At 40.8% G+C, this 21342-nt stretch overlaps 1 protein-coding gene across 4 annotated transcripts; it reads left to right on the top strand.

Annotated features, from left to right (window-relative positions):
- Positions 1–9780: 9780 nt before the first annotated feature.
- Positions 9781–21012, top strand: LOC144643319 (fibroblast growth factor receptor 1-like). 4 transcript variants are annotated; one of them, XM_078502524.1, is made up of 9 exons: positions 9781–9896; positions 10566–10732; positions 12019–12300; positions 14619–14648; positions 15788–16084; positions 16659–17036; positions 17217–17258; positions 17802–17843; positions 20022–21012. In XM_078502524.1, exons 2-9 carry the CDS (start codon positions 10645–10647, stop codon positions 20288–20290), a joined length of 1428 nt encoding a protein of 475 aa, XP_078358650.1. In that variant the 5' UTR covers positions 9781–9896; positions 10566–10644; the 3' UTR covers positions 20291–21012. The 4 variants fall into 4 exon arrangements, with proteins under 4 accessions (XP_078358650.1, XP_078358651.1, XP_078358653.1 ...); XM_078502525.1 differs by lacking the exon at positions 14619–14648; XM_078502527.1 differs by lacking the exon at positions 17217–17258.
- Positions 21013–21342: the final 330 nt, after the last annotated feature.

The raw sequence follows: 21342 nt of genomic DNA, 5'->3' as shown, positions 1-21342 counted from the left end.
AGTGTCATTGACTGGATCGTTTCTCCTACCAGTCTGGGCATAAGCGCGTGCGCAATTTCGGACTCGCTCCAATTCCTTGAGCCTTTTCTCTTGGGCGGCCAGTTGCCTTGCGCTCATTACTTCAGCCGTCAGCTGCGGCGGATTATCATGCCTGCGGAGGCGTCTGGGTACTCTAGCGGAAAGGAGAACGGTCTCCTTACGCTTACTTCCAACTAGAACTTCAAAAGCGATGGCACTTTTAGTCTTACCCAGAAGGATGGAGCGAGTAGAGCTAATAGGCTTGGTAACCACAGTGTTTGAACTAGAAGATGGTCCACCTTGAATCGCCTCCTGCTTTTCTTTGACCATCAGCTTTTCTTTAGCAAACTTTTCTTTGGGCAGTTTTTCTTTAGTCAAGTTTTCTTTAGCTAGCTTTTCTTTAGAAACCGTTTCTTCAGCTCCTTTTTTTCTCACCAACGATTTTTTCAACCTCCAGCTTTTGTAGACGTGCCATGTCTTTAGCTACTACTTCTTTAACTTTGTTTATATCGATTGTTGGTCGATACACGGATGGAGCCTCGCGCGGACAGTCAGCTGAGGGTTGCACCGTTATTTTGGCGCTTTCGATCTCTGTAGCTCTTTCTTCAGCCTTTGATTCAGATTCACTGCCTTCTGTACACGTACGTACGCTATCAGAAGCCTTGATCTCAAAATCTTCGTTTTGATCTGAAATTCTCTCGACAGGACTCGAGACTTGCACTTCCGTCCGCTTATCGATGAGTTTAGTTTTTCTTGGAACTCGTTTTGGTTCGAGAGAGCCTGTTCTAGGGGTAGGCTCAATTTCGTTACCAGACGTTATGAATTTCGACAACAAAGTTCCGCACATTTTTAAACTAATTGTACGACTGCTCGTTATGTCCTACCAAAAGGCGTGTAAATTCGGTGCATTAATTATGACGGGTGGTTTGTGACGTATAATTCGATTAATTAGTGACGTAAAGGAGCATTGCGTTTCGATGTGCCCTTTAATTAATTTGAATGGGACGCTAGGCGCCTGTCATACCCTGAATTCCTCTTGCAAGCTTGTTTCCACCCAATGTAATAATCTAACGCTAGGAGCGCATTCCATTTGTACAGAGAAACCAGTTGTTCCTGTGAAAATTCAAATGGAAAGGTCCTTCCCACTGGAAGATTTTCGGTAAAAAAATGGAATACCTTCAGAGCTATTCCTCTTTTACCATGCTCCTCGATGAAATACGCGGCTGTTCCGGTGGGAAATAAAATGGAACGGTCCTTTCTACAAGAAAGTTTTCAAAAGGCCACACACTCGTTCCGTACCATTGTGTTTGTTGAAAAATTGTACTGTTTCTCTTGCTGGAAAATTCTCACCAGCTTTTGTCACACAAATGGAAAGTGCTCCGAGTAGTGATGGAAGCGCAACCGTACGTAACCTTTCTGCGTTAGATTATGACGACAGTTAAAACGTGCCGCAGTCAGCTCTAATGATCTAGTTCTGTTTTATTGTAGTGTAATAAGATCAGTTCTGGAATATTCATGTCAGCTGTTTCACAGCAGCCTTCCTGGCTATCTGTCAAAGGAATTAAAACGCATCCAGAGGCGTGCAATGCGTATAGTTTTCCCAATTCAGGATACAGAAAGGCATAGGAAAAGGCCGGTCGCCCCACCCTAGCTGGCAGGCGTTATTTGCTTTCTAAGAGCCTATTTAATAACATTGTAACTACAAAAAAAAAAAAAAAAAAAAACACAAGCTAGTCAACTGCTGCCTAAAAGGTCAACTAATAGCCGTCAACTCCGTAACATGAGAGTGTTCAACACCCCAGTTTGTAAGACGGACCGTTTTAAAAGCTCTTTTAATATTATAGTTTTTAATATATTATAATGTTAATAGCTTTTAATATTTTTTAATCCTGTAATATATATATATAGTTTTAATACATTTTTATAAAGTTGTAACAATACACGTAATTCAGTCCAAGGACTGCTAAGTGTTATAGTTTTTAATAAACAATACTTCTTCTGATTTTAACGCGCATATAGTAAATCACCATCCCAAGATAAACAACATAAGGAATTTCAAAACTGTATTTAATATCTTATAAATTCAGCGTTCCTGGTAGTGAAACAGAACAATAGTTCATCAAAATTTTCTCGTATTCTGACGTAAACTTGCAGTGCGCGCGCTCATTAAGTTCGTCATAACTTAACGAGTCGCTGGTTGGTGGAATCTTCTAGGCACATTCCATCGAAGGAAACTTGGATTTAGTTGCCTACGCTGGCGCTTCGACGTAAGCAGCAATAACTGGCTAGAAAAGGATCATGAATCCCAGGATCTGTTTCATTGGCCTCCATTTTCTGATCACGTACCCAGGTTTTCGCGTCGAGAAAAGGAAGATCTGGGTTCTAGATTACCCTTTTGCGGCTTGAATCAACGCTGCCGCACAGGGAGCCCTCACATCCGTTTAGAATATGAATAAAAGATTAACCTACCTTTATCGCGCGTGTGTTTTGTGGCGGCCATTTTGAATTTTTAATGCGCGCGCGGTCTGTTAGTGCGAGGTCTGGAACCGATATTACGGAAATCGCTCGGAGCCTGCTCGGAGCTCTAAGAAAATGTCACTTTTTTATCCTCGGTGATCCTCCGAGAATTTACGAATTTGGTCGCCCGTCCCAGACTTCCGTGAGGGCTCCCTGTGCTGCCGCAACTTCGTAGAGGGCACGAAGCGCGGGAAAACGTGCGCGAGCGAATCACGATTGGTTTTGGTTTTACTTCTGATTGGCCGAGAAAGTGGTGCGAATATTTTGAGCCAATCACTAAGCGTAGTAATGCAAAACCAAAGCAAACGCAAATTACTTTCGACACTCAAGTGAAAACCGCTCTTTAATCCACAGCTGAATCCAGATTGCTCGGATTATCATGTCTGCTCCTTGCCGCTGGAACATAAGATCCGACCGCTTTATCCACGTTAGTATCGACCTTAATCTTGTTTCGGATGGTTGTTCTTTAAGTCAAATATAAAATAATAGCTAACGAGACGGTTAATCTCTAAATTGAACGAAATGTTAAATGTTCTATCACAAATTCGGCAGGATTAGATGGGCTTGATAAAAGGAAATCGGCCTTACCCCTTATATTAGGTCTTTTCGTCGGAGAGCCGTTGTGTGGAAATTGACCTTCTGTTTCTATTGAAAATTTCACATGCATCATTTTAATTTCCCCGGGTGCTTATTTTAATTCCTTTTCTTCTTATGTTTAAAACTTTAAAGCCCCCCAGGTACATTTTAATGCCTTTTTAATCACTTCTTAATTACGATTTTATATTACAAAGGCTTATTCTGTAGTCGTCCTTATTGTAGACTTCAATTTTATTAGTTCCGCATATGTTGTCGCTCTTGGTTTTTATGTGAAGCAGTCTATACTTAGAAAGGTAGATTATCCAGTATTATTGAAGGTTTGGTTATCAGCGCTAAAAAACCCCGGAGAAATCAAACCAGTTTTAAGGGCCGCGAGCTCGTTTGAGGGCATGTTCAGTGCGGATGTTGGAGGAGGAGTCGATTTGTCAGTTAAATTACGGGCAATTTGTCAGTTTTCAGATAAAAGTTTTGTCATCATTTGTCAGTCATTATGTTAGAGAGAACGTAGAGTTTGAAAAATAAAATAATTTGCTAGTTAAAATATCGAGCCATCTGTTAGCCTTAACTCGCGACGAATTTGGTCTGACTAACTTTTTTCCCGCGCTCGCGTTAAGATGAAACAAAAATGCGGAAAAAAAGGACCTGATTGCAAGTTACTCTCACTAAAAACCTCTGGATGACTGTTAGTTGATCCCACGCAGACCGGCAATTTAGCATGGATACATCTTAAAGAAGCATTTTAAAACTTTGCAACAACACGAATAATTAATGATGTTGTTTTGATTTGAAAGCTTTTTAATTTTATTTTCTTTAATAGCGCGTTGCGGGCCACACGAGCAAATTTCAGGAATGAATTTCAGTTAGAGACTTTACTATTCTGAATCAGAAGCGGCGACATTTCTGTCATTTAGTAAAAATTCAAACTCATTATCATGAAAATGATGATACTCCTGTAGTATAATAATATTGAGCATGCGCTTTTCCTGAAAAATGTTTTCTTATGAACCTTTTTCGATTATTCTTGGCTATTACAACTTAAGTATTCGAAAAAGTAATATTTCTGTCGTTTGCTTGATGGAGACTTGACATTTCAATTGATACGAACATCAGTGTATTTAAATAAACAATATTTTCGCCAAAGTGTTACGCTGGTGATCCAAAATAAAAAAAAAATGATTTAATCAATACTGTTGCTGTTTCAATTTTTTCTTGTGTTGCATTCTTGTTCACAGAAGTCAGTGGCTTCTTGGAATACATCGTGTATTTAAAAGTTAGAAGCCACACGTCGTTATAACTTTAAACGTATCAAGAAATGTATGGTTTCACCGAGTTGAAATCACATATCATGACTCAATAAATCGCTTTAACCTCTTGCCAGAATCCGCATTTGAACAAAATGTCTCGAACTGCCTTGCCTTGCCGCTTGTCGAACTGAACAAGTTCTTCTGACGGAATCTGCGAAAAGTCCACATCTTCGCGATCTAAAACGATTCCTCGGTCGGTCATTGCTTTTCTTGCCTTCTTGAGCTATTTTCCTCTGCGTAAAGCACGCAACAATCTCGCAAATCAGAGAAAGGTATAAAATACCCACCAATAAGGTGACCAGAGAAAGGCATTCCATATTTATCAACAGCCCCAGTCACAGGCTCAATATTCGCGGCGTATTAAATCAACAAACATTTTCTTAAGCACAGATTCAAAGCTTTACATCTATCATGGCACATTCCCTGTCCAATTACGAGAAACCTCAGGGAAATTTGCAGAACAATTACGTCGACTCACCAGCCAGTTTGCCTTTCCCATTTAGTTGCACCTGTTTGTTGCAAGCTAGTATGCTAAAGGAATCTTAAAGCCTTCAGAAATAACGAAATTCGAACAAAAACGAAAATAACAATATAACACAATTATCAAAAAAGCTTGCGTCTGCTAAAAATGCTTCAGCGTCAACATTTTTTATGCCGACCGTCGAGTTCAGGAAAAGCATCTTAAATGTAGTAATGACGGAAACAGAAATCTCTCAGTTCGAATATTCAGTATGACAACGAGTAATCATTAAATATTTATCATCATAAAAGAGTTTGTGGGCTTCTAATCCTTAATTCCTTAGCCTGTCTCATTAATTCTCAATGTTGCTTTTTAACCTGAGGCTCTACTTAAAAACCTTTGAAAATCATGTAGACGTGCAGTGATTTATGTATCGTTGGCGGCCCTTAATTGCGAAAGTAAAAAAAAAGCGAAATCTGAAAAAAATATGCTCTACTTGCTTCGAAGAAACTGTTCCACTCCCTTCAGTTCAAATGAAATATGAACAATAGTCAGCAACCACTGCAAACTCGACGCTATTTAACCGCAAAAATTATTCCTAAAATTCTCAAAATGATTTGAAAAAAATACAAGAAATAACATGATATTATAGAAGTTTAAATAAGAATGACAACTTCAAATTGTATAGAATAGCAGTTTTATATTGGTCCGAGGGAGTTATTAATGTGGGAAAATTCAGTTAAAAGTAAGCTGGCAATACAATAGAGACTACATTATATCTATTGCTCCATACTATTCACACTGTTCAGCTCGATTGCCTTGAAGAGCGTTTTGTTCACTGAAAACTCCATGACGTTTAGAATGAACAGCGTTGTATTAGGGACCTGAGGCATGAATCAGTTGAATTCAATAAAAGTTATTGCTATTTGAGCAGTTTTCACCTCAGTTGAGTGTCATAAAACCAAGGTAATCAACCGGCCCTGGCCAATCACAAATGACACAGTTAATCCAGTGATCCAATGAAAACTCGAAGCAAATACATGTAGCCGACACGAAGCGCGGGAAAACGTGCGCGAGCGAATCACGATTGGTTTTGCTTTACTGCTGATTGGCTGAGAAAGTAGTGTGAGTTTTTCGAGCCAATCACTAAGCGCAGTAATGCAAAACCAAAGGAAATGAGAATTACTTTCGACACTCAAGTGAAAACCTCTCTAATGCACTATCCATTTCCTATCCATTTATGTTTTGAATAGCACTTGTGAGCTGTTAAAATCCCTCCCTCCCTCCCCCCTCCTCCCCTCAAAAAAAAAGTCTGCTTTCGAGCCTAATGGCCCATCAGGCCCCAGATTATCCCGGTTTCCATAGCATGAAGCGACTGAGTATTTCTACTCCCCCCTGAATGGGATGTCAGTCCATCGCAGGGTTACCCCCAACGCTTAGTTCGACGGTACCATTAGTACACCTGGGTGGAGAGAGGCACTATGAGAGTAAAGTGTCTTGCCCAAGAATACACAATGACCCCGGCCAGCACACAAACCCGGACCGCTCGATCCAGAACCCAAAGCACTAACCATGTCACCATTAGGTCACCGTGCCTTTCACCGCCTCAAGAAGTACTAACGAAGGCAGGGTGTAATGTAATTACTTCCCAAAAAATATTCTGATTCAGTTTGGGAGCACACTACATAAAAATGGGTAACTTTCCCCAAAACATCATTCACAGTGTGTATAATGGTAAGGGGGCTGTAAAAACAGCGGACGAGCCTACAGGGGAAACTCGTCGCTTGCCAGCAGTTCTTTCAGAGAGAGATGAGATGAGAGAGCCTGTTGCGGCTGTTGACTGGCTAAATTATAGATAAATTTACAATGCCCAGTCTTACTTTTAACTGCGAAAGGGATATTGTATGAAAAACTGTCGTAAACCGTAACGAATCGAAACGAAACACATCACACTACACTCTTTTTATTTTATAAGAATCTAGTTTATAAGAATATCGAGGCTGAAATTTGCGATTTTTTAAGAATATCTTAAGAATAAACCCGAGGCTGAGATTTTGAAAAGAATATAATTTTGAGTTGAAAATTTGTAAATACAATGCAATTAAATATATTTTTAGTTGAAACAAAATCGGGTGTTTTCATTTCCTTCATTGTATCATTGTATCTCTGTGAGGAATGCTTTATTTAAAGCCAAACGGCCAAGTGTTATCTGACGTGACATCTTGATCTTGCTGGCTGCAACGAAAAGCGATGGAACACGTGCACAATGTGACACGATACAGATCTGGACACCAAACACTTGTAATTGATTACCCAATACTTGCTAAAACGGACTATACAGGGGTTTTGTTCGTCTGCAACGTAGACTGTCCACAGCCCTCTATTTTTTCGTGTTTCTTCGATCGAAGATAGCCTGCGTAGCTGGCGGTATTGTTGGGTTTAGCGCGCGCAAGCAAGCGGCGAAGCCGCGACAGTGAGCGGCGCAGCCGCGAGTGGCTTGGGGCGGGGGGCTGAACTATCACAACTGTCAGTACTCGTGGAAGATTCTTTCTCCTTCTGCAAATTCCTTCGAATAAAGTTAAACAGTTCACAAACGTTCCTGATTTTTCTTCCGCAGGCATGGCAAACACGATCAGATAAACTGCCTGATCTCTCTATCGTGAGCCCAATCTTTGAACACATTTCTGCCAAAGTCTCATTCGCAAATCCTTCACGTTTTGGAACCTTGAAAAGGTTTTGCGTCGAAATGTGTGATGTCTTTTTGAAGTCCCCATACTTGATCTTAAGCGGACAACAGCAAAGCCTGCAATTATCATTGACACTAGCTGTTGGCTGTTCTCTTGCCTTGACATGCTTTTTCGGCGTGTCGCCCTTCGACGCCATCGAAACACATCGGCGCTTTGTTTTGATTTCCCGATGGCTTTTCCCCGCTCTCTTCGCAGGCCATCTCTTTTTCGCGCCAAGTACAAAGTTTCATATTATGATCTACCCTCTGATTGGTTGAGATATTCGAAACCACAGAATCTGTCATCAGTTTGTCAAAATGCAAATAAGGGGGCGGAAGCCAAAAAAGCAGCCCATCCGGGCAGGCGGTATTTCAGCCCCCCCGCCCCAAGCCACTCGCGGCTGCGCCGCTTGCTTGCGCGCGCTATACCCAACAATACCGCCAGCTACGCAGGCTAATCGAAGAGCGCGCGGTGAGAACGGCAAGAGAACTGGACGCCAGCGCAAAACGGAGGAAGCAAGGGGGTGGGGGGCGGGGAGCGAAAAAAATAGAGGGGCTGTAGACATCTTTGGAAATATTGAATTTCCCGTTTCTCCAGAAACGGAAAATTCCCATTGGTTGAAAGGCGGCAAAAGTGTCATCACCTTGACAACGGCCGATCATGATTGCTTGCAGGAGGCGTCTTGCGGTTTGCTCGAGTTGTCATCACTATTGACATGCTGTGATTTGCGAATTGCGATGAATTGATTATTGGAACGCTCGTTGGAGAAAATTCCAAACGATTCATCGCTCAAAGACGAGCAGAAAGAGGCTGTTCCCCACCTTCTTTGTTCGAAGGACGTACTTGGAATTTTACCGACTGGCTTCGGGAAAAGCCTTATTTACCAGCTGTATGCTACGGCGAAACAAATGCAAGAAGATGGAATGTTGTTCTTGTTGTTTCGCCGCTAAAAAGCATCATGAATGATCAAATTGAATCACTTGGCCGGCATAACTTTTGCGGCATAACTTTTGGTGAATCATTTGGCCGGCATAACTTTTGCCTCGCCGAAGATGTGTGAGGCGAACGTGTCATTCTTTTGAATCGCTCGTCACGATCAACTTGCCTTGTAGGAGATTCTACGCCATCTATCGGTCGCGCTAGAGATTTTTTTATAAATTCAATATTGCTTGCTGCATTTCTAGCTTTAGATCCACAAGATGAACACACTCTACTAGAACGAAATTCGTCTTCTTGCAGTACAATTCCCAAATCGGCCAAGACGTCTGCCAACTTTCGCCGTAAAACACCTTCGCGTTTTGGCTCGACAAATAAATTTTCCGTAGAGATGTACGATGTTTTGCTGAAGTTCCCCAAGCGAATCGCGAATGAGCACCCGCATATTCTGCAAAAATCGGAAGGACCGCCTGATTTCGGCTTTCTGCCTCTTTTTGCAGGTTTTTTGGGGGTTGAAGAAGTCGTCTCAGACGACATTATCAACACCGAAATAAAAACTCACGTGTTTTTTTCACCAAACGTGTAGTTGTTTTGTAAACTGACACTTGTAGTCAATTAAACAAGCGCTTTACCGCTCACATTTTTATTGGTCCGATTTAATTGAAAGGTCAAGGCGAAGACAAGGGGAGGAGTCTAATACTTCCACTTTTATTCAAAGATGTCTACAGCCTCTCTATTTTTCTTTGGTTCGCTTCGCTCGCCTCCCGCCCCCCTCCCCCCGCACGAACGCGCTTCGCGCTCGCTTTGTTTGCTTTTTTGCGTTGAAAAGAGGCTGTGGACAGTCTATCTGCAACGCAGTGTGTGGCTAAGAGATTGTTCACATAAGAGTGCTTCACGGATTAGCTTGAAACGTTCCCAGCATCGTTCTTCGTCCCTTGTTGGGTTTTTGGCACCGGTATGACGGTGTTTTTTTAATTCCTTTTTAGTTTTCACAGTTGTGTTATGAAGATTTTTTTCAAAATAATTTTTTTGTGGGGAGCCGTGTATGTGATCAATCTATCATAGCTGCTGGAGATGATCCCAGTTTATGTCATAACTTTCCGTGTGTTGCATTATTCTGTGATGTTTACTCAGTATAAAGTTGCCTGCAAAGGTCGCGAACACCAGGAAGGGTCAGTAGAACGGAAATTTAAAATAATATCTCCTGCCAGTTGCCAACATCCGGCTTGCGGAAAGAACACTGTGAAAGATGCTCAGTGCTTCTTGTATCAAATGCTAGTACGATTTATACTTCGTCAGTTAAAAACTTATGTCGACAGTGAATTACGGACTTAACAGGTAAGTAAATAAGCTACACAGCTTGCTAGATAACTGTACACTGTAAATGCGCCATCGATAGTTCTTATTCGGGCTAATACCTTATTGCTACTTATTTTCGCGGGAACTTAATTTCGCGAAAATGGAACGGTCATATTACGCGGGACTTTATTTTCGCGATTTGGCCAAAAATACGTAATTAACATAAAAAATACAATAGAAAACGGCTGAAATAAATTTTCGCGGGTCTTTAATTTCGCGATTTTTTGAAAATCGCGAAAATTAAGTCACGCGAAAATAAGTAACAATAAGGTAACCTCTTGCTTGGTTACGGATAACTGATTCTTAATCACTACTAGACATATTGATATTTCAAGTCTGCGCGTATCAACATAAACTGACGCTAGTGTGATGCTATTCAGGAATTTTTCTTATTTTACAAGTGCATAGGTTCTCTTGGATCAAATTAAGCATAACTAAAAGACAGAGACCGCGAAACCGAAGCGGGGAATTAGTTCCTATAAAAAAGACTTGTTCTGCTTCGGCTCAAAGCGAAACTTGCTCCGCTTGAGTAGCGTCCGGTCCTGTTGTAGTTTCTTTAACTACCCTTCTTTTGCTTCTTCTTCTTTTGAAATCACCATATAAAAAGAGAAGATGTAAACTCATGAATCCTACCTTTATTCCAAACAGAAATACGTCGAGCTGTTCACTGAAGCGGAATCCGGGGAAACCGTAAAAACAGGAATAACGGGAAACCAATACCTGCGTGATGATCGTTCGTTTGTTTTCGAAAGCGTTGTTGGCTGTCCTTTTGGTCGTTCTAACAGTCAGTGAGGCAAGGTCCACGCCATGCTCAAGTTAGTGTGATTCTTCAGTTGAACCTTTTATATGCTACATTCTATTTTCCACTGTATTTTGAATGAAGTTACAATAGCCACTATCAGAGTGAAAGCTGACCTTATGGTTAGCAAGCAGGCGAAGCACTGATCAATTTTGGGATACCATATCGTCATCTTGCATCAACACGCGTTTTCATTTCCATTTCCTATTCCTTTGCAAGAGTTGTTTTGAATCCAGAGTGGTTTAGATTCTCTGTGATAAAATGAACTATTCAATATTTGATCATAAATGACAAAGACAAATCACGCCTGATTATTTCTTTATTTTAACGTAGTAGTATCGTGATCTATCGTCATTTCCAAATTAAGGAAAAACTTTTCCGCGACATCTGAACTGCGAACAGCCTCTCGAAGACCCCCACTTTTCCTGACCTATTTTAAACGAGCGGAAATAAGTACTTACGAAGGACTTCTGTGAAAATGTTAATATGTATAAGGAGAGTGAGGCTTGTTTCTTTTCAAGACCTCAGTTTAAAGTGGGGGCGTATAGGGAGAAGAGCTTTTTAGTGAGGGGGGATTACTCACACGATTTGATTAGCTAGTTGTGTAACAAGGGGAATTTAAAACTGATTTAGCCAATCAACACGAGCGTGGTACAAATAAAAATCTGAGTCCTCAAGCCGTCTGCTCTCGCAGGGTACGACTGGACTCGGACCCATGACCTCCTAAACACCGGGCGGTCGCTCTATCCACTGAGCTACGGAGAGACTCACGGTGAGCAAGGCCATTTACTAAGTACATCATGTGACAAGCGTTCTGCGTGGTGCTTGGATCAGCTATGTATGCAAGACGCGTGTCACATGAACCTAGTAAATGGCTTTGCTCATCAGGCGCCATAAGTCTCTCTGTTGCTCCTGACTTGTCCCCAGTCGTCTTTTGAGTCCGTCTTGAGTCGACTGCTAGACACGGAGGGAATCATGGGATTCCTCCTTCCCATCATCCTTCGCGTCTTGTAATATCGCGTAAGAGACGACTGGGGACGAGTCAGCTGTAGCTCAGCTCTTTCGGTGTTTTAGAGGTCGTGGGTTCGATTCCCGTCGGGACTCAGAGTCAGTTTTAGACAGACGAACGCATTGGATTAACAATGAAAAGAAGTTTATCGGCTCATTAAAAACGATATAGTCTCAACCTTAGCTTGAAAAACAATACTTGCAGCTTATCCAGCAAAAAAGACAGCTCCGTTTTGCATCAGATAGAGTCGATCGCTTGGTTTGCTAAAACTTGTTTCCCTTCTTTCCTTTCAGCTCCTGAAATCCGCGAAAAGAAGGCAAACGAGAAAAAGGTTGTTGAAGTCCTCGCAGGACAGGATGTTAGACTCATGTGCCAGGTTAAAGACAAAGACGTATTCGCTTACTGGCTAAAGAACAATAAGACACTACATACATCGGACCATCATAGGATGAGAATCAAAGCTAATAAATATTTAAAGATAAGGAAGGCTGAAAAAGCGGACGCTGGCTTCTACACTTGTGTAGCTGTGAATGACTGCGGCAGAAATGCGTATACTTTGCAGCTTCTTGTTCGAAGTAAGTTAACGGAGAGACGTTTTTATGATCGAGATTAAGGAATGATCTTCCTTTGTTTTCCTCGCAGTGTTTTCTAATTAACAGTTAAACTGCGAGCCCGAGTTTTCTATGAGCTGAGCGAATAGTCAATGAGGCGCAGAAAGTCTAATAAATTGCAGCCCAAAACCTACAATGTTATGTACTTTTAAGGCCCGGTAATACGGGCAACATTTTTGTTCAACTTGTCCCGCAACATTGTTGCATTGCAAGTTGAACGAGTTGTTGCCCGTATTACTACCGCGCGCTCAACTTGTCTCGCAACAAATTTCGGTGTTGCAAGTTGAAAAAAATTGTTGCAAAAGGTAGAACTCAGTTCTACTTTGTGCAACATGTTGCTGCAATTTGCAACACCGAAAATCAAGAATAATTGTCCCTTTAATTATAAGGAGCAACGCGCGCGCGATCGTGTTTTATTTTACAAATAGATTCCATTTTGCCGTGTGTCTGTTCAGTTATAGATCACAGCTAGATTCCATTTTGCATTGACATCTGCAATTGGTTAGATGTTCTAGTCTTCTCGGATAAGGGAACCGTATACGCCCCGTCTCCTGCATCTTCAGTGTATATGGTCAGTAGGGGACGTTTAAGAACCCACACACTTATCGCAAAGAGTAGGGCAAGGAGTTCCCGGTGTTGTGGTCTGGCCGGGTTGTGGATGGACGAATAGCGGCTGTTAAAGGCGCCTGTAATATGCTGATGTCTGATCTCGTCCCGTGCTCTCATTGTAAAAGGCATTGAACTTCGGGAAATGCGATACAGAAGTACATTACCATTACAGATAACGTCAAAATGTGGTGAGAACAAAAAAGTGGCCCACGAGCCGCTAGGCGAGTGGGTCACTGATCTTCATACCACATTTTGTCGTCTTCTGTGAACTATTACTGAACACACCCACTGCAAAATGGAATCTATTTGTTTTATACAATAACAGAAGACTTCCGTGCACTTCAGTGTAAGCAATGCCGCTACCGGTGAGCTAAAGTTGTTTTCATTTCACGAACCACGAAGCACTGTTAAACCGATTAAATAAACAGAATAATGAAAGTTAAAACGTCATCGAAAAAAACTAACCTTTATTCGGTCATTTGTAAAGCTGTTCAAATGTGTAAGCATTAACCTTAGCTTTCAACCGCCATTCATTTGTTTCCCGTGGCGTCGTATCCCTGGCTGTCGTCGATACTTGTTTCTCACTGTAGATTTATAATTAAGCTGAATTATTTTATTTTCCGTGAAACGCGATCTAGCCCCCACCCACCCCCTTCATTATACTAATCGTATCCAAGGAATTTCTTCCGGCTAGAGAAAGTGCAGTGTTTTCAGTGTTTCCGCAATCAACAATCTTTAGTTGAGAATCTACAAACATACTTAGCAATTATTGGATAACACCCTCCTCGTTCTGCATAATTCTTCATATCATACGAAAGCCGAATTCAATAATTGTTTTATTATTTATTCAAAATATTTCCAGAGCTTCAAATGCACAAAATGAATTTAATAGGGTTTTGACAGTAGGCAAAATACACAAATACACAACAACGTTCGCTTTTAAATTTGATTTAAACTTCAAAAACTCGGTTACCTTCATTAAATTTCTTGTCCTTTATAATGTCGATATTAAGCACTTGCTAGAAGTGTCTATTGAAGCTAAATCTGATGACACAAAGCGATGTTTTCGAGTACAGGTTTCCATCGTTCTTGCTTACTTCGACGTAGAATTTTCGTAAAACCGCTCCAAGTCCTCCGCTGTATCTTCCGTATCTTCCTCTTGAAGATACGCTTTCAAAATCGATCGACGCCCCTTCGTTGCTTTTTCCGTGTTTTGACTTTCCTTGTCTTCTAATAACTTTAAAATTTTACCTCTTCGAAATGCTCAAATCTAGCGGCCATTTTCGCGCTTTCAACCTGCTCGGCAGCAAAGCCATTCAGTCACGTGACGTCAGCGGTTCTTGGGAACGAGGTTGCGATCGGATAATCAACCTTGGGAACGAGGTTGCGATCCAATAATTTTTGATATTGGACGTCAATCGTCCAATGATTGGAATTTCTTCCACATTTGGTCGGCGCTAGCCGAATAGCTGGAATTAGCCGGGGATCGAAAGCCAATCAGAAACACAGAAATATTTTGAATGAATAATAATAATAGTTATACAGAGAGTAACTTGGAAAAACTTGTTGATATCCATTAGTAGACTTAGTACGGCAGGCTGAAGTATGTCAGGCTAAAAACCTATGTTTCCTTCCCGTTGAGGTTTCATTTAACTTGATTCTTTTTTTTTTAGATCCAACGACCGAGCCAAATTTATTGCCAGGTAAGATAAATGCCTCCTAATTTCTAATTAAGTTATTATCAGAAACCCTTATGAGTTTCTGGTTATTTTATAATAAGATGTTTTTCAAAAATATTATTAGCGCTGTGGAATTGTTGATCTTCCAGACTGTCATACAGGGTTGGGGGCATTACTGCCAAATCTGTTTTTTTTTTTCGGTGTGTGTGTGTGTGTGTGTCCCTTAAGTTCAGGCCTCAGTTTTTCACAAAACGGCCTGGACCCTTCGGCCCCTCCCCAATTCTACATTTGTAAACTTGAAAATTTGTAAGGTTTTCCGACAGTTCACTTGAGCTCGTAGTCTTATTGCTTAATAATGACTGTTACGGAACATTTTTCGGTAAAAAAGGTGGATTTTTGAAACAACACAATCTTCTGTTATCGTTAAGTTAGTTGTGTAGGTGTTTTGCACCTGCTCTTAGAACAAAGCTTTTGAAGAAGAAATGAGCTCCAGGTTTAAGATCATTGCCTGTATTACATTGCGCATCCTTACTGCGCAGAATTTTACGCGTAATTAGCGTGTGCACATAAACAAAATGGCGGCTTTTTTTGGAAAATAAATTATCACTGGAAATGTGTACTTGCCAGTACTTGCAAAGGAATTCTTAAGAAATTATGTGGTATATACACGGTCTTCCTGCTCGTAAACGAATATGGGGACCCCACTTTTTTATTTCAAAATTTAAGTCCCCTTAAGGGAATCAACAAGTAGGCATAGTTTGGTCGAAAATCTTTGTTTAGTTCTATTTCGAAGCAATGACCTTAAAGGGCGTAAAAAGTAATATCCTTAGAATTTTCTCCATCTGCTTAGCTTACGTAAGTGAAACTGAGTTGTTTAAACGCTATTGGCTGCAACTCGTTTATGACAATTGTCCCTTCTGTGATAATTTTGAGTTCAGCCTGTAAGCGAGTGTGTCAAGATCACCATTAAACACCATGTTTCTTGATGAAGTGTTGGTCCATTTGATGTAAAAGATCCCGGAAGGTAACGGGGCACCTCTCGCTCAGCCATTGAGTTAAATGCCCGCAAAAGCCCTGTTACATTACACACAAAGCCAATCACAGGCACGTTCACAATATACCACGCCTAGCTTTTCTAATCCTGGTTATTCTCTGCTTGTTAGCTGCTCCGAGATTCACAGCATCACCAGAAAAACTGGCGCGCAACCTCCTCGCATTTCCCGTCGGCAACTCAGTGAAGCTCGACTGTTCTGCTGATGGATATCCTCGTCCCACAGTGAGATGGTACAAAGACGGAGCATTGTTTCAGAAGAGAAAGGGAGGGAGCAGGCTCTATTTGAGTCCGTGGACACTCCTGCTTACTATGAAAGACTTGGTACCGACTGACACTGGGACGTACACTTGTAACGTGAGCAACCCGTATGGGTGGATCAACCATACTTATGAAGTGGATGTTCATGGTACGAATAAGGTTTTTAGTACACTACAAGCAGTCCCACTTTTCACCTAGTTTGTCGAGGGAGATTCACGCGCGCGTCTCTTTTTTCCTCTCCACCCCCCCCCCCCCCTTTTTGCATCTCGTATTACGATCTTAGTAAAACATGGACTACTTGTAGTTTAGATTTTTGAGTGGTGCGTGATAAATTTTACTTGGGAATTTTTTGGATGGTCCCCAAAGCGTTCGTTCGGAGGGGGAGGGAGATTCCTTTTCAAGACGTTTTGGAAAGGTTTATTAGAGAGACGGGGGGTGGGGGTTATTTTAAACTATATATCAGTTAGGGTACATATGAACGAAATACATTGGACGTTTAAATGTTTTAGTGCTGTTAGTAGAACATTTTTACAAAACAGTAAAAATGGTAAGAATATATTGTGGATAAATAGCTTTAAAAGTGTAATCTTGTTCATAAAACGTCATTATCTATCATCTAGGGAAGGGAGGTTATTAGAGAGGGGGCTAAAAGAAAGGGGCGGCTTAGCAGAGCTTTCACAGTTTTTTTTATATTCAGTAACGTGGCCTTTTTCGTCTTTCAGAACGAGTTCGTCCGGCGCCAGTGGTCCTACCCATGCAAAACGTCACTGTTTATGTAGGGGACAATGCCACGTTACTGTGCAAAGCGTTAAGTGATTCCATTCCTCATTTCCAGTGGCTGCGATGGTTTACCTCTCCTGTAAACGGTTCAACCAACAGTACAATCGAACATCCTCACTACGAGGTCATCAAACAGAATGAACAAGACTTGAACCAACATTTAGTTTTACCGCAAAGCAATAACAAGTTTGACTTCCATGGAGTGAAACTGACTTTGGTTAATGTAACAAAGAAGGACGAAGGGAAATACACGTGCATTGTGGGAAATGCCGTTGGTTACGCCGTGGAGCAAGCATACATCATAGTTAATAAACAGAATGGTAGGCAAACGTTGTGATTGGTCAGATGATTACTTTGGTTTTGGTTTTGCAAAAGTCAGTGGGTATTGAGTGCTTTGTCTTCGTTTGATTTGTTTATTTTTTTTCAAGTTAAACAGACACACAATTAAATAAGCAATTGGTTTGCTTCTTTTTTTCTTTTTTCTTCTTCATGCTTAACAGACAAACAGGATTTCTCGCAGAAGTACGTAAATTCTTCAGACGGTGAGTGCAACGGTAAAACCACTAAACAAGACGTACGGACGGACGGACGGACTGATGGCCTGGGTGGATTGGTGGGTGACTGACATTCGTAGGGTTGGACACTATTTTTCGTGTTGCAATAAAACGCGAAAAGTCAACCAACCAAACCAACGAAGAACGGTTGATCACAACGAAGCACGACCTAACAGTCGCCAGCCGTTTTAACCGGAAATGGTTGGATAGTGACACTTAATTGACCAAACAATCAAACCGAATTCCGGGTCAAATGGTTGGTGCCAATAAAACACCTCCAAAATCTTTCCTCAAAATAATCTTCATTTGCATCAAACAGGCGCGGGTGAGTTTACCAGGATCCCCCACAACGTAGACGAAAGGCTATCCCTGGCTTACCCCCGCCACTATAAAACAACTGTTTTATTTTTTCCTTTGTTTTTCATGCTAAACAGACAAACGCAGAAGAACATGTGTCAATCATGAAATAACTCAATACAAGGCACTTGTTTTGCTTCTGTTATTTTCTTTTTTCTTTTTCATGTTAAACAGACAAACAAGATTTCTCGCAGAAGCACAAAAATTCTTCGGATGGTAAGTCCAACGTCAAATTAAAATCATCATTGATCATTACAGAACTGATCTTAATTCTTGGATAATCTAACTGAGGACAATACCGTAAAATTCTAAACATTTGCTCAATGTCCTTGTCAGGTGGACTTATTTTCGGGGCCGAGTTTGAGACATTTCCGCCCAACATTCGAGCAATACAGGCAAATAGAACTCTTAGCATGGTAAAAGTTTAAGTACAGCTAACATCAACCTGTTAAAACGGACGTTTCACGCCAGTTCAAAACAAAATGGCGCGCGTTTTAAACATTTTACGTGGTTTGACTTTAATTTTTCTCAAGAATGCTTTAGAATTTAATCACGGGGTCACTAAGACAAATGAATTTTAATAAGATTTTTTAAATAGTATACAAAATGTTGCCGTGTTATGTGTAGATTTTTGGTACTTGATTGTTTCACTCATTGCTCGAACTTTCAGTGGAATCCGTCTTGATATACAAGGGGTGGGGGGGGGGGGGGTTACTTTCAGATAGAAATTTACATCTCAAAAATCTTTGGGTTACGAGATGGACAGTTTACCATGCTTGGAAATGTTTTGGTACAATTGGAGCATACCACATGATAAACTCTTAAAAAAAACAAGCTCTACAAAAGTTGCCTTATGATCGGAAAAGTTATACCTTCCTTGAAGAGTTACTTAAACAATAGAGTGTTTCTGTCGAGGAACTATCGGCTGATAGTTGCCCCGCAGAAATTTGATGTTCTTAAAACAAATAACATGCTAGTTTTAAGAACATCAAATTTCCAAGGGGCAACTATCATACCGATAGTTCCGAGACTGAAACACTCTATCGTTGATATTGTTCACTATTAAATTTCCGCGCGCCCGTTCAAAAACAAGCGTCTTGAATTATTTTTTCCTTTTTATGATAAAAGACCTAATTGAAAGCCGAAATCACAAACGAAACAAAACCAGACAAAAAAACCCACTAAATGCAGTGAATTTAGTAGGGTTTCTCTGTCTGTTGGCCCGCTTGTTTGAAGAAATTCACGGACGAGTACTATCCGTCCACGTATTTTTCTCGGACGGGCACTATGCATGGGCTGATAGTGTCCTCCGCGGACGAACACTATCGCGATACGTAATCAATTTAAACCAATCAGAATCGGAAAAAAATTAGTGGTGAACTGTAAAACTAAATAGAAGCTCATATGTTTACATTCAGGAGGGCGTTTTATGGTAGCATTTTTGCGTCTGAGATTTGGGGGTTTATTATCATTATCATTATTGTTATTAGTTATTTTCAATCTGAATCACTTGTTTATTTCACCAAACAAATTAATAGTAAAAAGTACTCAACAAAATAAATTTATAGCTCTTACAGAGTAGTGGTGGCTTGTAAGCACAAAAAGAAACCATCATTTTTAGGCTTCCTTGTTACAATAACAGGAGCTTTAGCAAACCACGACGGCAACGGCAACAAAAACGTCGCTTAACAAAAGGCGTAATGAGCAGAACAATAGCTTTGCACGTCCTTTATAAATCTTGGTACATTTTCTTGCCGTCTTCTGCAAAAAAAAACAACGTGAAATGGCTAAATTTAGTATCTATATTTGGAATTGAACGCTGTCATTATACATGTTTAGCTTGAGCTTCAGGAGAGCAGTGATGGCGCAGTGGTGAGAACACTTGCCTTCCACCAGTGTGATCCGGGTTCGATTCCCAGAGGCCCGTTTCTCAAAGGTCCCGAAAAGTTTTCGCACCCGGAAAGCCATAACAAAATCTCTGTTTTATTCACATATTTTTAATATGAACAGATGTTCCCTTCATACAAAGTTTCAGGCCGATACACTTCTCTGGTTTTAAGATAAGGATAACTAAATATCGCTATACAGGCCCGAAAAGTTTCTGGGGCTTTCGAGAAACGGGCCCCTAGCGTCTTATATGGGTTGAGTTTGTTGTTGGTTCTCGTCCTTGCTCCGAGGGTTTTTCTCCGGGTTTTTCGGTTTTCCTCCCTCCTGAAAAACCAACATTTCAGAAGACCCGCATGAAAACCAGCTAGGGCTGATGAGGCTTCCTCTCTAAATATATCAACTCCTTTCATTTATTTTTATTAAGCAAGTTTTCAGACCGATAGACGCAATGAACAGATCTTTTTAACAGGTTTTACTTTCAACTTACTTGTTCGCTATTTTAAACAGGTACGCCGGAAGTCAGTGGTCATAAAGGTGAGAAGCCTGGAAACAAATCCAGTGGGTTCCAGTACCCCGAGGTCTTGATTGGAATGTTGGTAGGCGCGGTTGCCCTGTTGGCCGTCATGCTCGGTTTGTTTTACTGGAAGATCAAGAAGACTCGGGCAAGGTCGTCGGGGGCGAAGAGTTGCCGACCTGAGATCGATTCACTTCGAGCGAAACACGAAGTGCAGAATGAATACGTTGTTGTACCTGACTACCAGAAGCACATAATTTGATCAACGTACAAATTCTTCTTAAGATTTTTCGCATTGAGAGAAGTTCGTTGGTCTGATCTGTTCTATTTTGTGCTGTGTGTATTTTTTTCTCGCCTTTTCTGCTGTGCAGTTTTTTAGGATGTATTGGGTAGCCTTATACTACGGGTAAATTGTATATCTTTTTTAGACATGCTTGATTTTGTCCCTTCAGAAAGCATAGTAAATAGCACTTTATAAAGGCAAGTGTTAACGTTCTCTTCTTAACAACAGTATTTTAAATTTCATATTTCATATTTTCAGCTTCTAGTTGGTTCTAGCACTGCCGGTATTAAGAATAAATAAATGAAAAAATAAAATAAACCAAGCAAGATAGCCAATTCGCAGATTCGTCAAGATTTCTTCCATATTAGAGGGCCTTCCATTAAAATTCCCCTGAAATACAACTGAACATAGATTTTTAATCAAACTTTGCCTATTGGTTAAGGGAACGTGATTTTTTGAAATAAAAAAGGAGGGGTCACCACATTCGTTTAGGAGCAGGGAGACCTTGTAGTCTTCTTCTTAGTCCCTTGCCCCCGGGTGGGGGATAGGGCTGGAGACCTTGTAGTATATACCATATAATTCCTTAAATTTATCAGCTTCCAGAAACGTTTTTATTTGAACCGTTCATTTTGCGCACAGGAAGAAGGCAAAGCATGCAATACAACAATAAATGTATTGCAACGGTGTCAAGGAACAATTTACTATGTGTTTCATGATAAATGCACGCACTTTTAATCAACAATAATTAAATATGTTTCAAGCACTTAGGGACGGACCATTAGAAATTAATAACCGGAGGTGGGGTGACTTTTCCCAAAAAAAATTTCACAAGGGAACCTTGTCTTAAAAAAATCATGGAAGTCGCTGTGCCTAAAAAATATTCGTGCAACGGAGAAAAAAATACTGCAGACATTTTATAGAAAGAATTTGATCGCTACACTCAAAGTACGAGGAAAAACTGATAGGTCACCTTGCTCGTTTACGAGAAAACGACGATTTATCTCTCTCGCGTGCCAAGCCGCATGAAAAAG

This window comes from Oculina patagonica, chromosome 2, assembly GCF_052425735.1.
Source record: "Oculina patagonica isolate OP01 chromosome 2, crgOcupat, whole genome shotgun sequence".
Taxonomy (NCBI): domain Eukaryota; kingdom Metazoa; phylum Cnidaria; class Anthozoa; order Scleractinia; family Oculinidae; genus Oculina; species Oculina patagonica.
Note: the sequence above shows the minus strand (reverse complement) of the source record. Positions and strands in the feature narration are given on the sequence as shown.